The 17,214-nt window shown below is 35.0% G+C and overlaps 1 protein-coding gene across 1 annotated transcript in view; it reads left to right on the forward strand.

The window, feature by feature from the left end:
* The window catches only part of LOC136034699 (putative inactive tyrosine-protein kinase Wsck), a 61,872-nt gene that overhangs the window by 12,646 nt on the left and 32,012 nt on the right, over positions 1–17,214 (forward strand). Inside the window, exons 3-7 of the mRNA XM_065716034.1 lie at positions 5,326–5,483; positions 7,011–7,153; positions 9,789–9,942; positions 14,828–15,042; positions 16,244–16,466. Coding sequence (XP_065572106.1) covers positions 5,326–5,483; positions 7,011–7,153; positions 9,789–9,942; positions 14,828–15,042; positions 16,244–16,466 — 893 coding nt within the window. The remainder of the gene's footprint in view (positions 1–5,325; positions 5,484–7,010; positions 7,154–9,788; positions 9,943–14,827; positions 15,043–16,243; positions 16,467–17,214) is intronic.

The raw sequence follows: 17,214 nt of genomic DNA on the forward strand, positions 1-17,214 counted from the left end.
GGGTGATCGTATCGACCCAGTTGTCCTATAATGTTGCAAGAGGGCTCATTCTAACGGAAATGAAAAGTTCTAGTGCCCTTTTTAAGTGACCAAAAACATTGGAGGGCACCTAGGCCCCCTCCCACGGTAATTATTTTACCAAAGTCAATGGATCAAAATTCTGAGATAGCCATTTTATTCAGCGTAGTCGAAAAACCTTATAACTATGTCTTTAGGGACGACTTACTCCCCCACAGTCCCCATGGGAGGGGCAACAAGTTACAAACTTTGAACAATGCTTACATATAGTAATGGTTATTGGGAAGTGTACAGGCGTTTTCAGGAGGATTTTTTTGGTTGGGGGAGGGGTTGAGAAGAGGGGGATATGCTGGGGGAACTTTCCATCGATAATTTGTCATGGGGGATGAAAATCTCCATGAAGGGAGCGCAGGATTTACTAGCATTATTTAAAAACACAATGAAAAAATAAATATGAAAAAGTACTTTCAGCTGGAAGTAAGGAACAGCATTAAAACTTAAAACAAACAGAAATTATTACCCATTTGAGGGGCTCACCTCCTCCTAATACCTCGCTCTTTACGTTAAAGTATTTTTAGTAATTTCAACTATTTATTCTACGGCTTTTGTGATCCTGGGGTCATTCTTAATGAATTGGGACAAAATTTAAGCTTTAATGTAAAGAGCGAGGATCTGACAAGGGGGCGAACCCCCTCAGATATGTAATAAAAATATGAGAATACAAAAGTTCTTTATGTAAGCTAATTTATAAGTTACGTAAATCTCTTACTAATAAAAATATTCGAAAAAATTAAAAGTTCTAGTTGCCTTTTTAATTAACCAAAAAATCGGAGGGCAACTAGGCTTCCTCCCCCGCTCTTTTTTTCTCAAAATCATTCGATCAAAATTATGAGAAAGCCATTTAGCCAAAAAAAAAAAATGCAAATTTCGTTTTAATTATTTCTCTGCGGAGAGCCAAAATCAAAACATGCATTGATTTAAAAACGTTCAGAAATTAAATAAAAAAAAACAAGTTTTTTTAACTGAAAGTAAGGAGCGACATTAAAACTTAAAACGAACAGAAATTACTTCGTATATGAAAGAGGCTGCTTCCTCATCAACGCCCCGCTCTTTACGCTAAAGTTTTTACTGTTTCAAAAAGAAGAATTGATAGACAGAGTCAAACTTTAGCGTAAAGAGCGGGGCGTTGATGAGGAAGCAGCCTCTTCATATACGAAGTAATTTCTGTTCGTTTTAAGTTTTAATGTCGCTCCTTACTTTCAGTTAAAAAAACTTGTTTTTTTTTATTTAATACCAAACAAGTGACAATCTTTTAGTTTTGAAAGTGGCTTCAGTGACAAGGGAAAAATTGACATCCAAATTATAGAACAGTATGAAACATAAGGCTGAACCAGGCTGTTGAATTAGTATGATTCTAGAATTGAATTAGTATTGGTTGAATCAGAACGATTCTAAGAAAAATGTTTAGCAGTTTTTAAGGATCCCGAGGCTTCTGGAGACTTCCATTTTAATGAGGTGAATATGATACTCGAAGGAAAGATTCTCATCAAGCAAAATGCCTAGAAATTGAACGCATCGGTTCTTAGGTTTATTAAGGGAGCCCCTCGATAAGTGTATTTCATTTAAACCAGAGCAAGCCCTAGAAATTCTTGAGAAAATAAGAAAACAGGACTTTCCAACAGCTAAGGCAAGATAATTAACATCAAACCACTTAATAACTCTTTAAAAAAGGGCAATCATATCTGAACAGAGATGAGACTCAGTTCAACCAGCTGTGCAAAGAGCACTGTCATCTGCAAAAGCCACAAGTGTATCGGAGAAATAAGAACTCTTGTTACAATTAGTGACATACGCAGGTTGATAAAGACGACATTAAGTGGTAGGCTTTAGATTTTTAACCGTATTTATGAGGTCACTGACATAAATTAAAAATATTTCTGTTTGTTTTAAGTTTTAATGTTGCTCCTTGCTTTCAGTTGAAGAACTAGTTTTCCTTTTTATTTCTGATTGTTTTCAAAATGATGATGGAAATCCCCCCCCCCTCCACAAAAAAATACCACAGACAATTAATTCCAACCTCTTTCAAAGTTTCCCCCAGGGAATTTCTCAAGAATGTTTCCTTACGTGAAATTGAGTCGCCAAAGAGAAAGTCAGAGAAATGAAAAAAATTTCCTATAGGAATTCTGGTAAATTTCTCCATCTACAATTTCCACTTGAAAATTTAAACCCAGAAACTTCCCTCCCCACGCAAATTTTTCCCCTTAGATAATATCTTCCCCTGCAGATAATTCCCCCTCCCTGAAAAATATCCATGTACTTCCCAATAACAAATATTTTTTGCAAACAATTGGCAAAATTCATTACTTACAGCCCTTTCCTTAGAGGCTGTGGGGGCATGTAACCCCCAGAGGCATGGTTATCTGACCTTACAACTATGCTGAACAAAATCGCTATCTACAAAATTTGATCAGATGACTTTGGGGGGAAAAGGGGTTAGGGAGGGCAGCTAGCTGCCCTTCAATCTTTTTGGTCACTAAAAAGAGCACTAGAACTTTCAATTTTCTTTCGAATGACCCCTCTCTAGATCTAGGACCATTGGTTCGATACGGTCACCCCTGGAAAAAAATCAACAGCAAATAGTGATCATATAATCACGACATTAAATGATCTTTCTAGCCCAAAATATAATATTCTACATTTTTGCAGATGGGAGCTTGAAAACTCAACCATAGGGTTCTCTGATACGCTGGATCTGACGGTACAATTTTAATTAAGATTCTTTGACTTTTTGGGGGTGTTTTTCCCCCTTTTTGAAAATCAGGCAAATTTTCTCAGGCTCTTAACTTTTGAAGAGTAATATTAAAGTTAATGAATTTTGTATTTTTGGAGTAAGTATAAAAAGCCAATTTTTTTTATATATCTATTGTTATTGAAATTCCATTGTTTAGGGTTTCGGTTACTATTGGGCAGATTTGCTCCTTACTTACAGTTCGTTACCATGGTTTTAAAGTGCTTTATTCTACTGGAAGAATTTTTTAATGCAACAAATGTAGTTAATAGGTAATACCGAACGTTTTATTTACTGATTACGTTTTAAAAAAATTGAACTGATTTTTTTTTATTCCAAGTGAATGCGCATCAATAATCTCTTCCATTCTTGAGGCCTGGTGAAAATTACTTTTTACCCTAGTTTAATCGCAATTGTGTTTGAGCAGTCGTTTTGAAAGTATTGCGGTAAAATTTAATGCTTAGCGTAAAGGGCGGGGATAGAAGGAGGGGACAACTCCCTTAGTTGCATTTTAAGTTATGTTTGTTTAAGTTTTAACCTTAAATCAGCTGAATCCGCTTTCAATCAATCGATCAATCAATAATTTATTAATACTAAAAAGAAGCTAATTATAAACATGAGAAGGTTACATGGCCCAAGAAGCTTTGCTTGTAGTGGGCCACACAATACACTAATAAAGCACTGGACTTTTAAAAAACACTAGAACACATAAAATAATAAAACACTGGAATAAAACAAGGACAGAGATAAATGTGTATGGAATAAACGAGAGAAGAGATACAAATAAATTAGAAGAGAATAAAAAAGGGAGAAAAACTACTGGACTTTATAAATCTGTCAAGAAACTGCCTTTACAGAGATAGAGGGACATCAAAAGAAATGGAGACTTCTGAGCTGCTGTTGAGAATCGTTTAGGTGAAGTAAATTGGCGAAAAGAACTACGCAAAGAAGAAGAGTACTTACCTGACCATGTCCGTGAGAAAAACTGCTGCAGAGACCGTGGAAGTGTACCTAGAAAAGCAGAATGCGCTAAATAAACATTACTCGTACCCACGAAACGATTCAATGGAGCTATTTGAGTATCATTTAACTGATATATTTTAACTTTTGGTTAGTATGGACTGTGGTCTGCTAATACTAGGTCGCACCTATTGTTGTGACCATAATGGACAAAGAAAAAATAAACAAAAGTGAGCACACGAGAGACAGAGAAAAGGAACAAGAGAGATGAGAAGAAAGAGAAAACATTTAATTTTGAGCCTTATAAAACAAAGCGCAGAATGCAACACACCTGGACTACCTATTTAAAAATGATTACTAATTTTTACTACATTTATATTGATGGATTTCTTAGCTTTTTGATTACAAATCTGAAGCCAATATTTGAGTTAGAGGTCCAAAGACGAAACACATAAATTATGTGTTTAACGAGTGGTGTTTAACTCAAAGTTAGCATTATTGGAAGCCAGTTGTGATTAGATGCTCCTGCATTTCGCCATTAGACGGTCATATTGCAATTTAAGTCTCATATTATAAAATTAGTAACTTTTAAAACTTTTGAAGATACGCTTTGAAGGAAATCAAATGCTATCTGGGAAAAAGATATTCTATGTATTTTGCTTCAGAACTTTCTCTAGGCCTCAGGACTGTTGACATTAGCATCAGCAACTTAATTTTTTTTTCTTTTTAACTTTTGTGCTTGTTGGGAATCATATAGGGATTTGTGTAATCATCATCTTGATATGTATCTGTGTTTTGCATGTACTTAAACTTTTGTAGCCCCATTTTAGTGCTAGTCTTTGACGGCTGAAAAATGAGATAGCAGACTTATATTATATCCTATAATAACTTTCAGTAAAACTTCAGCAAAAGAATGAATCTTGACCTGCTGTTTTATTTTACTATTAAGTATTTATTTATTGGTTAAATATGTTAAATGTCGTTGGATTGAGACTAAGGTTCAGTCTGACCATTCATCGTGAATAATTTTTGAAATCCTGGTGAACTGATCCCCGAGTATTGTTAAAAAATGCCAAATTAGTAATCTGAGAATTCCCGTCATTGGTTGTGAAATGGCTAGGTGCTGCCGAAGCTTCTGTTTTGGTGATACTTCTACACAACATCCCTTAAAAGCTTGATTTTAATAGATTACAGGCTTACGGCCTGAAATACACTTTGGCTGTTTCAGGTTGTCATATGCTTTCATCAGGTTAGAAAGATGTAATGCTAGCTCATTAAGCAATCTTTCTGTTGTTGACCAGCATATTTCTGGGGCTGCGAAATTATAAGAAAGGCAGGTGAATTCACTCATTTGAAACTCACCAAAGGCAGGCAGATTGAGTTCTATGCAACTCAGGAAACCAATTCTTTGTACACCAAACATGTTTCCTAAAAGTCATAAAAAGATAATTTCCTCGAAAATGATATGGTCTTCCTTCAGAATAATACATTTCTTTTAGTTTCATCAAACCTCTTTGTATAAATATTGTACCATAGTTACTGTCTTTGTTATTTTTCAGCGATGCTGCTTTATCAAATGGCGATGCATGCTTTTGTTTCAGCATGCCAAATTTAAAAGTTTTGCCGTCTGATGCTTGCAACATCAGGTGTGAGGGAAACAATTCTCAAATTTGTGGAGGAGAAAGGGCGTACTCAGTTTATCGAACTGGCATATCAAGTGAGTTTACTATTTTATTTCCGGGAAATTCCTGACAACATGCTTTACAGATGTTTTGATTGTAGTTACATACAGATACACAGATCAAATTCATTGTGGCTGGGGGGGGGGCTCTGGAGTTATGTTTTAATTTTCAGTCCAGGACGGAGGTTTGAAAAGAATTTTATCAAATAAGGTGAAATTGTTTGAGGGACTTCAACTTATACAAAACAGACAAAAGGGTAATGTGGTTTGGGTTCCAACTGTAAATATGCCTTGCTTTTTTTCTTGATTTTTTATTTATTACAATCTACAATGCTGCAGACAGATCTTATTTCATTGTGCTACATTTATTATATTTTAGATTTTTCCTTCCCACACTGGCGATTTAGGCATAATTTAAGATAAACACGAAACAAGTATGAATAAACAACACATCCCCTCAAACGACCAAGAATTTATAATAACGCAAATTGTCTCTCTTGGATTAATATACATTTGTCAAAAAATATAGTTTAACTGCACAGTTGTTATAAATTACTTTTTTTTTTGTTCAACAAATTTTATTTATTTTTTAATTTTAATTTAATATCAATTATTAACAAAAAACTTAACATAAACACAACCCAATGCTACAACATGATATAGAGGAGTGATAAGCAGACAAAAAGAGTAATTGACCTTACTTCATGGGTAAAACCTCTCAAACTAAGTACTCATTGCGTCCTGTAGGATGAAAAGTCACTAAAAACTCTTGTGAAAAGCTACATACTTCTATGAAAAGACTTCAAATTAAATTTCTATTTCTCCAACGAACATTTATAAGAAGAATTGAAATTATGTGGACTGTGTCGTGGCTATGCGATTCCTTTGTGGCTAGGCTTTTTCCCGGGGCATTTTGTTAGTTCTGTGTTAATTCGGCATTTCTGTTAGTTTTTTGTCTTCTGTATTGGTCTTTACAGACACCTTTTTATGAATTAGATAGCTCCAAATTTAAAAGAGGGATGAATAGCATCGAAATTTATGTCCAGTTTAAGGGCCTTTTTTTTTACAAAAAAGTAGCCTATTGAGGCTGAAATAAGGTGTATACATTGAAATTGTTAGTTTTGAACATTGAAGGCCAATAAATATCAGAACTGTGGTGCAGCCGAAAAAAATTCTTTTCTGTAAAATTTTAATACTAAGAGGTTGGGACTTCTAAATTGTGAGGACATAACCTAATCATTATGAAGTTCCAGGGAATGCTTCATTTAGGGCTCAGAATGCTGAAAGAATGTAAATTTTTACAGGTTTCATGCGTCAAATTGACCTCCAAAAGGGAAATATCAATTGTTATTTGTAACATAGAAAGGCAAGTACCAAACCAGTATGACTTAAGGTCAAGTATTTTAATCTCTGTCTCCGAGCGAGTGCTGAGTTACTAAACAGAGGTTACATCAGGTAAAATCAATGGAAAAAAAAACAATCAAGTTGATTTTTACAATGATATCCATCCTACTGGACACAAAAGTAATAACTGTTATAGGCTTATTGTTCTTTTTTTTTTAGTTTCTGGGCCGCCGGCAAGACTCAGCCTAACGGGTAGAACTGAATCCAGTTTGTTGATTGAATGGGAATCACCAAATGCACCCAATGGAGACATAAGAGGGTATTCTGTAGCTGCTTTCTTCATCTTTCAAGATGCTAGCGACGTATGTATTACCATTGATATTAGCTGGAACGATCTAATGCCTTTTTGAGCAAGCTCTTTCAACAAACAGCAGAGAAAATTCAAAAAGTAGATTTTTTGCTGATATTGGAACTAATTACCTGGTGGGGAAAATGTTAGTTGTTAGCTGTTGCTAATGTAATTGATTGTGGAGAATGTTTTGGAGTAAATCGCAATAGAATTCACCAACGACTTATATAAAAAGAAAAACATACATTTAGATTTTAATGGCAGAGGTTTGCTTTCACAACAAAAGCTTAACTTCTGTGTAACCTCTAAACTATAGGCCTATTTAGATGTATTTGCTTTTCAAGCTAAAATACGATATTTCTAGAAATAAGAGAGCCCCACTCTTTGCGCTGAAGTTGAAATTTGTCGATACTAAAAAAAAACATTTTTCAATAACAGGGGAGCTCTCACCCCCCCCCCCCCCGCCTCTCCACTCAGTAGCTATGTTTAACGCTTAGCCCAATTATATTTCTCCAAATGAAGTGAGGTCAGATGTTCAGTACTCCCTCTATGTTTTAGTTGAAAGACTTCTAGGTAAATAGACCCTATTTGGGCCAAGATTGTTTATTTGCTGCACAAAAGGTCATAAATTGGCCTTCTTCTGTGTTGTTATCTATTCCGTTGCGTAAAAAGGTCATTCAAACTTTAATTTCTGTTCAAAAAACCCTATCAATATTCAATGACTCGTGATTCGAAACTATGATCCATGGAAAAGTAAAAAGAAAAAGGACAAATGAGAAATGGATTGTAGAAAATAAATTAGACTATTAAAAAGGCACCCACGTTACACAGAAGTTAGAATTTTCGAAAAAAGGGGGAAAGATCCCTTAGAAGTCATAGAATTTTAATCACAGTCAGATTCAGCGTATCAAAGAACCCTGCTATAGAGGTTTCAAGCTCCTCTAACGCATTATTCAAGTAGTTTTTTTTCCAATTCTGTGTTCCTGGAAAAAATGATAATAAAACACAAAAAGAACGTATCCATTCAGGGGAAAAATACAAAAATTCCCAGCATTCCCTTACGGGGAAACATTTCTGATTATAGTGGCTTCATATATCAGCTCATGGGTACTCTTGCAATGCAAGGAAAAGCTGACGGCATATTTTTACCGAAATTGCCCCTTATGAAGTCGTTTTTCTTGTATTTTCTATAACTATACAAACTTTCTTGCGTACTAACAACTGCACTAAATACTAATAAACAAATACATATTTATGATAACCATAAAAAGCCGATTTTTTTTATTTAATCTCATCAATAGTTAGGCTCTTATACTTTTGTTATTGACAACGATCATTATTTACTTATGAAGAATTTGATTTTTTTTCCCGACCAAATCATATAGAAAAAATGTTTCTGGAAAACTGGAAAGGGATCACTCTGTCACAAATTAAAACTTAAATTTTTCTTAATAAGGGTCAAAATGTATTGGCAGGCGCCAATGAATGGGGCAACACACATTTTCCCCATAGTTTTTCCCTATTCTGCTCTCTTTTCTTTGGTTTCCTTATAATTACTTTATGGTCCGAAATTTGCGGGGGGGGGGGGCATGGCCCCCCTGCCGGTGCCCATTGTCTCATGATTGAGGTTTTCCCTGAAAAACATTTTGTTGATTCAACAGACACAAGTCTAGGGAAAAAACCTAGGCGAATGACTTACTTGTCGCGAATCAGGCCCTAAGATTCTAATGGCCTGGCATAACGAAAATTCCTATACAAAAATGCGTATATAAACTAATATTTTATCTTCGTAGGTAGGAGCTTAGAACCTTTGCACTAGTGTCCAAAAAAAAAGTGTGGGATTGCATTGTGTAATTGTCTTAAAGATTACGACCTTTTTAGGGAGTGCGTATTAGCGTAAATTTAAAAACAAGTTCCAATTTGGTGCAGTCGCTTTCTAAATCTATGAAACAATATAAAATTTATTAGCGTAAATTTAAAAACAAGTTCCAATTTGGTGCAGTCACTTTCTAAATCTATGAAACAATATAAAATACAACAGTACAGAAAAAAGGAGGTAGTATCTTAGCAATCTACCATGCAAAATATCTTTGGGCCTATACCCCCCCCCCTTACAGGCCCTATTTAGCTGGAAGGCCCCCAGCTAAATATTTATCTTTCAAAATTCACTGCCTTCAAGTATTTCACTTGCATTTCTCTGTTTCTTAAGTGGAGCACCCCCGGCCCCCTCACCGGTTTTTCTAATGAACGTTCCTGTTGCGAAATGAAGATAACTACTTTGCTGTAGTAACATGATACAGGTATGTCGAAAGATAGTATTGTTTTGTTGCTTCCATATAAAATACAGCATATCATAGGAAATAAATTGGGAAAAAAGAAATACAAATCTATGGCTCTTTGGATTCTCTGAACCCTTTTCTTTTGTCAGTTTGCTGGGATGTACTATTTCCTGTCTTCGCAGATTTTCTTTGCGTTTACTTAATCTCACATTTTATGTTGTCTTGCATTTTACAGATGTTTGAATGCATTGGGTATTTTTATTTCCAATCTTCAGAAGAGTTTTCAATGGTTACTTTCTTGGGATTTGCCCCCTATGGCTATTTTGTGCTTAATAGTTTTGCTTCTATTTGAATTTCCTAATTTTATAGAACCCACCATTATCTTGGTCTTTTGATAATACAACCTTCAAAAGTGATTTGAATGGACTTCAACCAGCAAAACAGTACAATATCTCGGTCTCTGCCGTTACAGAAAATGGACCTGGCATACCAAACTCGGCAATATATACAACGGACATACATAGTAAGATCTTTTGCGATTCCATAGTTACCCTTTTCTTTCACTTGCTTTATCTTTTAAAACAAAGAAACTGGCTCTTTATATCTTAAGGCTTTTTAGAAAGATTTTTGACTTTGTGTCTGTTACTTGATCATAAGTTTTGCCTGCAAGTTTTAATATAACTTGCAAAAATGCTTACTATTATGAGAAAACTCCAGTGAATCTATGGAACAGGGTGTAACTGATTGTTGCTCCTCGTGTTAGCTCTTAAGATTGCACCCTAAAATCAAAGACTATTGAAGGGGGTTCGTTTGGTTAAAATCAAAACTTCTGGTGCCCCTTTGAAGACTCAAAAGTGATTGTAGGGCAACCAGCCCTCTTTCACGGGAATATTCCGGGAATGTTGAAATAAATCAATTGACACAATGTACATGTACGCTTTTGTAGACAATGCACATAAGGGCTTTTCTGCCATATTTCAGGAACGGCTGAGAGTATTTGGTTAAAAACCTTCAGGGCATGTTGTCAAAAGGGTGTATATACACAATCTCAAGAACGGCTAAGAGTATTAAGTTGAAACTTTCAGGCCACGTTAAAGCGTATTTAAAACCAATTTAAAAGACACTATCTGCATCAAGGTTGTCCAAAAGGCATATCTGTAATATCTTAAGAACAGCTAAAAATATTAAGTGGAAATTTTTGGGGGATGTTGAGCATAATCCAAAGACACTATGTGCATGCTGGCTGTCAAAAGGACGTATCTGCAAAATCCCAGAAACGGCTGAGAGTATGGCACACTGAGGGGGATGTTGAACTAATCAAACGAAACTGTGTATCCAGGTTGTCAAAAACGTGTATCTACAATGTCTCGGAGATGGCTAAGGGTATAAAGTTGAAACTTCCTGGGAATATTATAGTAAATCAAAAGACACTACGAGCATCCATGTTGTCAAAAAGACGTATTTGCAGCATCTCAGGGACAGCTAAGAGCAGGGAGTTGAAGCTCTCAGGGAATGTTGAGGCAGAAATCTAACTAAATCAAAAAACAAATTTGTCCATCCATGTTGCCCAATGGGCGTATCTGCATCATCTCTGGAACACTATGGGTGATAAATAGGAACTTTAAGGACATATTGACTAAAACAAATACTGTGCGTCCATACTGGCTGTTAAGGGCATGTCTGTAATATGTCGGAAACGACTAAGGGCGTCGAATTAAAATTTTAAGGCACTTGTGCACAAAGACATTGTATGCATCCAGACTGCCAGTGGCGTTTCGCGACCTCTTTGAAATGGCTAAGGAGATTAACCTGAAACTTTCAGAGAATGTTGCGGGAGATTCTAGAATTACACCAAAGACGCTATATATATTCAAGTTGTCAAAAAGGACGAATCTGTGACGTCTCAGGAACAATGAGGGAGGTGGTGAACTAAATCGAAAGACATTTCTGCGTCCAGGTTGTCCTCCCCACTCCTCCCTCGCCCTCCACCATCGAGGTTGTCAAAAGGGCGTATTTGCATAAAGGCTAAGGGTATTAGGTCGAATATTTCACGGAATGTTGAGGGGGTGCTGCAATAAAACAAGAGACACTACGTGGATCCAGGTTGTCAAAAGGAAGTAGCCAAAATATCTCAGGAACGGCTAAGGGTGTTAGGTACTATCCCAAATGACGCTCTGGCCTTTAGAAGGATGAAGGGGGTTATTCCTACTTCTGTTGAATAGTTCTGAGGTAATTTCCGTCTATTGAACTTGGAAAAATTTCAACCTGCTCAGATCAAAAGGAGTCGCGATCCTAAGAGCATTTTTGATCGGTCTGGATCCCAAAAGTTTAAAGATGATAAGTATCAATCTAAGATTTCCTGGAGACATATGGTACTTTCAAGTCAAGATTTCGAGGGAATAACAGGGAAGGCACTGTGAACTGAAAATATGAGTTAAAGGCTACAGGGGCTAAGGGGGTAGGAATTTTCTGATAAAGGTTATGCTAGGTAAAACACATGCTAGGAAAAGGCAATCTGTCTGTGCAATTTGAAAAAAGAAATTAATGTAATATTCAAAACTGATTTTGCAATCTACCCTCCCCCTCCTTGGATTTTCTTCAAAGCTGTCGATGATATTTGACGTCTCCTGAGTTGTGTCTTCTACAAAAATTGCAGATCGATCGGAGCCAGAATCTTATTCAGATATGCAAGGCTTATTTTTCCCCAATAATGTCACCGAAATCCTCTTTGATTTTTTATTTGTCCTGAGCTAGTTACTATCTCTTATAAAAATAACAGCTCAATCAGAGCTAATGGTGCGAAACCTAATAAATCCCTCTCCACCCACCCATTTACTTTGTTTAAGTGTTCGAAGCAAAACTGTTGTTTTTGCTTTTCTTTTCATAGATAACTGCATAATAATCTACAAAACCTATACATAAAACCTCCAACAATTTCAAGGGACGAACCTTTACCCCTTTTTCAACAAGTGAAGTGTATCTATTATATACAACCACAAAGCCATCTACAAAAACTTTTACAAGAAATCTTTATTAGATATATTTTTTGAAACAAAACTAGTTATTTTTCAGCAAACGGCTTTTCTTATTGTTTGTCAGTAAATAAATAGCGTCAATTCTATATAATTGTAAAATAGTTTGCAAAACCTCTACCAAAAGAACATTGATTCTATTTAATTTTTAAGACCGAGTTTGAAATTCTTACTGTTTTCAATAAATAAAGGGCATCAATAATAATGTTGCACAAGAGCTAACAAGAAACAGTGATAATGGTTTTTAGAGGTACCAATAGTGTAAATGACGAACGAAAACTAAATTCTACTATAAAAGGAACTACTATTTCTACTATTTGAAGGAAACTGAAAGATTTAAACATTTGGGAGTAATTTTAGCAGCTAAAGGTCTTTGGAAAGAGCATGTAAAAAGGATTATCAAGAGAGGGAAACCTGTTTCATCAACAATCCTACACAATCCAACTCTTTCAAGTCTAAAAGACTTATACATGCATAAATACATTTTAACACTAAAGTGCACCCTACAATGCATTATGGAGCTGAGCTCTGGAATACGAACCGGCAGCATAATTGGAATGAATACAGCTGTAACATTTTAAAAGATTATTTGGTGTCCACTTGATGAAAAATAATTTGCACCACTAATGGTGCAAATGATGCGTTACTTGGTCAACGTCGTTTACTTGCCAGATGATATGTTCGCAAAGGCGGCTTATTTGGAGATGCTACGTTCCGAAGGGAAATGATCATGACCGTATCAAATAAAAACCGCATTTGATGGAGCTGGACATTCTTATATTTGGAATGAGGGGCGAGGTCTGCCAGAGAAGGACGAATAGCTTTTGACTGGGTTTAGGGATATAATGGAAGACCAGGAAAATCTGATTTGAATCCAGGCAGTAAGGAGGTTAGAGACGTCGGAGTCTTATGCTCAGGTTAAAGAGGTCATTGGGTTTGGATAATATTTTTAATTAGAATTACGTGATTTTAAAGACCTTATTTCTTATTCGAGTGAATTGTTTATCATTAAAAAACAGACAAAAAGTTTTTCGAAAGAAAAAGGGTGGCCTCAGATACAAATTACTTTTACCCCAGCATGCAATACAGGAGTTGAGGATTTGGCGCTCACTCTGGATGGGTCTCATCTGTTTTCTGATTTTAGAAGTAAACTTTTGAAGGTGATACCCTTGAGTACCCGTGGATCCAGCAGACGACTTTACAAAGGACCATCATCCAGGTTTGTAAATATGCTAGTAAAGTGCTAAAGAAAGGAAAGTAAAACATTTTTTTTTTTTTTTTTTTTTTTTTTTTGTAAGGGGAGAGTTGATTATTTTTTATGTTATAGAAGACTGCGTTGTATGAGCTCATTAGATTTATAATGAGAAAAAAGTTGTATGCATGATAAAAACCCTTACAAGAACCATTAACTTGTAAAACTTTTGTTTGACAAACAAAGTGAAAAAATACGAATAGAAAAATAAATATAAAAATAATTAAGATATCAAAGTCAGTGAGAAAACTTGCAAGTCTCGTTTGTCAGTTTAATTTTCTGCCAGATAGCAAAATGAGACGAATTCAACCTCTCTGGGTTTTGATCTGCACTTAGGTAAATCTGTTTCAAAATTTACTTCAAAAGGTTAGTTTAGTTTTATGTTTACTTTTGTATTCCTTCCTTCTTTTCTGTGATAGCTGGAGACGGATTGGCAGATGTCCTTTGTTAATATTTATTTTTTGTTCTTTGTATTTTTTCGTTTTTTTTTTGTCAAAGTTCACGTGTAGCCAGTGTGATCTTAGAATGAATTTATGTGATTTTCGGAGCAAAGCCGTTACTCTTGCTGTTCTTCAACGAATACAAAGTAACTATTCTATATAATCGAACTACTATTCAAAGCAAAAAAAGCAGTATTCTTATTCTTTTTTTTTTTAGCAAATAAAATGTATCTTATATGTACCTCATAAAGAGTCTGCAAAAACCTTTAATGAAGTTGGTCATATTAATATTGCTAGAGACGGATTAGTGGGGTTTTCATTCAAGGGTATTCACTTTCCAGGCAAGACCATGATGCTGGTAACTGGTAAAGGTAATGCAGTTGCTTGCGTGGAGGGCTACATTCTTCCTTTTCTATTCAGGTATTTCCAAAACATGCCACTGAAGTTTTGTGGGTAAAGGTCAAACTTCCCGAGAAGTTTATGATCGTTACAAATGCTTGAACTGCCACATAAACCGATTATTTCTTTGCATAATTCAATTTCATCTCACGAAAATAATAGCTTAGTCTCATTTAAATATCGACCTAGTGTGCACCATTTTGTAAATTGTGAGATAATAACTGTAATGTGCTTTCTAGCTGTTTAGACTGCTTGATCAGTATTAAAATTTGTATACTCTTGTAGGTTTGAAGCCTCCATTACCCCCTGCCATAATCGGAAGCAGTCCTGGAGAAATCGTCTTAAGGTTAAATGAAATAAGTGATCCAGCAGTTTCTTCCTATCAGCTAATTGTTGCCAATGATAATGTAAAGGATATTGACGAAAATAAATTATTTGCAAAATTAGAAGCTGAATCTGAAAAAGTTCCCTATTACGTGACTGCTGCAATTCTTCCATCAGTATGTTATTTGTTTCTGTTTGTTTGATGGTATTTATAATTCTTTTGGAAATTTCTTTCTTGACTGTTACTTTTTTTTGAGGGGCTTCAGTGTGTCTACTATATGCTATTTTCTTCGTTTTACTTTAATTTTGCCCCTTTTTTCTCAACGATTTAGAAGCATTGAAAAATCCCAAGTTCAACCTTTTCTTTTTCGAAATGATTTTTTTTTATTTTTAAATTGAAAAAAAAAAAATTTAATTGATTGGACTATTCTGTTTACCGTTAATTTTTGTCTCTAGGTGATTATGATAGCATCCAAGGATGGTTAATTTTAGACAAAGGATTAAGAGTTTTGGTTCCTGGTAATAATCAGAAGATCATAATAATATTCAGTATCTTAATATTCGCCAGTTATGGGTTTTGTCTTCTTTCTCCAACTAGTCTATGCTAAAATTGATCTACTGGACTAAATATCTGATATTTTTATTGATTGTGATTTTTATTCCTTCTAATGTCAGGCACAACGCATAGGTTTACCCCTTTTTTGCCGAAATCACTCTTCTGAAACACTTCTATAACATCTTTCTGGAGAAAAGGAGGAATGACTGAACTTTCACGCTAAAACTTTGATCCAGGGTATCTCGCCCCCTCCCCCCCCAAAAAAACACACAATTAAAGCACTGATATAATTTTATTAGCGCTATAATAAGGGCTCAAAAACTTGGACTTAACAGAGAAATGCTAAAATCATACAATCGATATGAACTTTCAATTAGAAAATTAGGTTTAATGAAGTCAAACTCAAGAAGAAACAGGGAAGGAAGAAAACGTGTCTATAACCATCATGAAGAATTATACACCAATTTTTCCGATCATCTTAGTACAGGTTTTAAGCTCAAATATGGAATTAAACTGATTTATATTTATATGATTTTTATTTATATTACGGATAAGCTTTTGCCTTCATTTTTTTTAGTTCTTGAGATAATGTACTAATTAGCGACATCATTGCTTATTATGGAGCATTATATCTGTGAAGCTAAATGTATATTCTATTGAACGGTTTATTACACAGGTATATACAGTAATGCAATAGAGTCTATCTTTAGTCTCTCCGTTCTACCTTCTCCTCTTCTCTCCTCTTTTCTCTTCTACTGTTTGTTGTACTGATTATTTCTTTCTGTAAAAAAAGGGATACAGGAACTTTTTTTATTTTTCAGAATTTCACTGAAGAATTTATAGTTGGAGACGGAAAAATATATGGAGGATTTTTTAACAGTCCGCTTGCTGATGATCGCGGCTATTTATTCTCACTTGCGGCGGTTGTATCAATTGACGGAATTTCGAAGCATTTTTTTTCTCCACTTACATCAGCACCGCCCAAAGTGGAAGTGGAGGATGTTGTAGTAGCTGAATCATCTCAAGAGACTGTTCAATTTGAATGTATGTATTTTTCAAAAAACTTTCTTCTAGGAACTAAAAAAAAGCGATTATGTCTTTCTTAAAAGAGTTTGTCCAGGTGCTTTAAAAGTACATAGATATCTTATTTTTTATATGTGTATCTTTTCTTGTTTCATGATGTGACATAGTTAACTTTTACCCAATGTGAACTTGACTCCAATATGTCAATACTAGTCTTGACAATTGTCTTATTTGGGAAACAAGTCCAACATCCTTAAAAAATCTGAGTGTATCATTCTGGGTGTTATTTCTGCTGTAAGAGTGATCACTGTGGTAACTAACTAACCGGTAAAACTTTTACAAAATGTTCCTACTTGTAAACATTTTGGTGAATGCAACTGATAAGGTGAGGTTGTGATTAGCACTATTGTTGCCTCAACTCTTGGAAGGATCATTTTCTAAATAGCAAAGTATTACGATAATAAGTTGAATTTAAATGTTAACAATAGGGGATTTGCTGTTATCAAGGCTTTTCACAAATATATCCATTTAAATAAAGTAAAGAGCCATAAGTAATCCAAACAGTAGTTTTCTAGTTTAAGAGGGAGACTGCCGTAGAAGAAGAACCTAATATTTTATTTTGAATGTTTATGTTTTGAATTCAATGTCTATTATAGCCGATAAAATCCTTAACAGTGGAAGTGGAGGGGGTGGCCGTCTCTTTTGTGTTTTTTTCTGCTCGACTTGTTTTAATGTAATCTTACTTCTTAGGTTTTCCTTTTTACTTTAA

The sequence above is a fragment of the Artemia franciscana genome, chromosome 13 (assembly GCF_032884065.1).
Source record: "Artemia franciscana chromosome 13, ASM3288406v1, whole genome shotgun sequence".
Classification (NCBI taxonomy): domain Eukaryota; kingdom Metazoa; phylum Arthropoda; class Branchiopoda; order Anostraca; family Artemiidae; genus Artemia; species Artemia franciscana.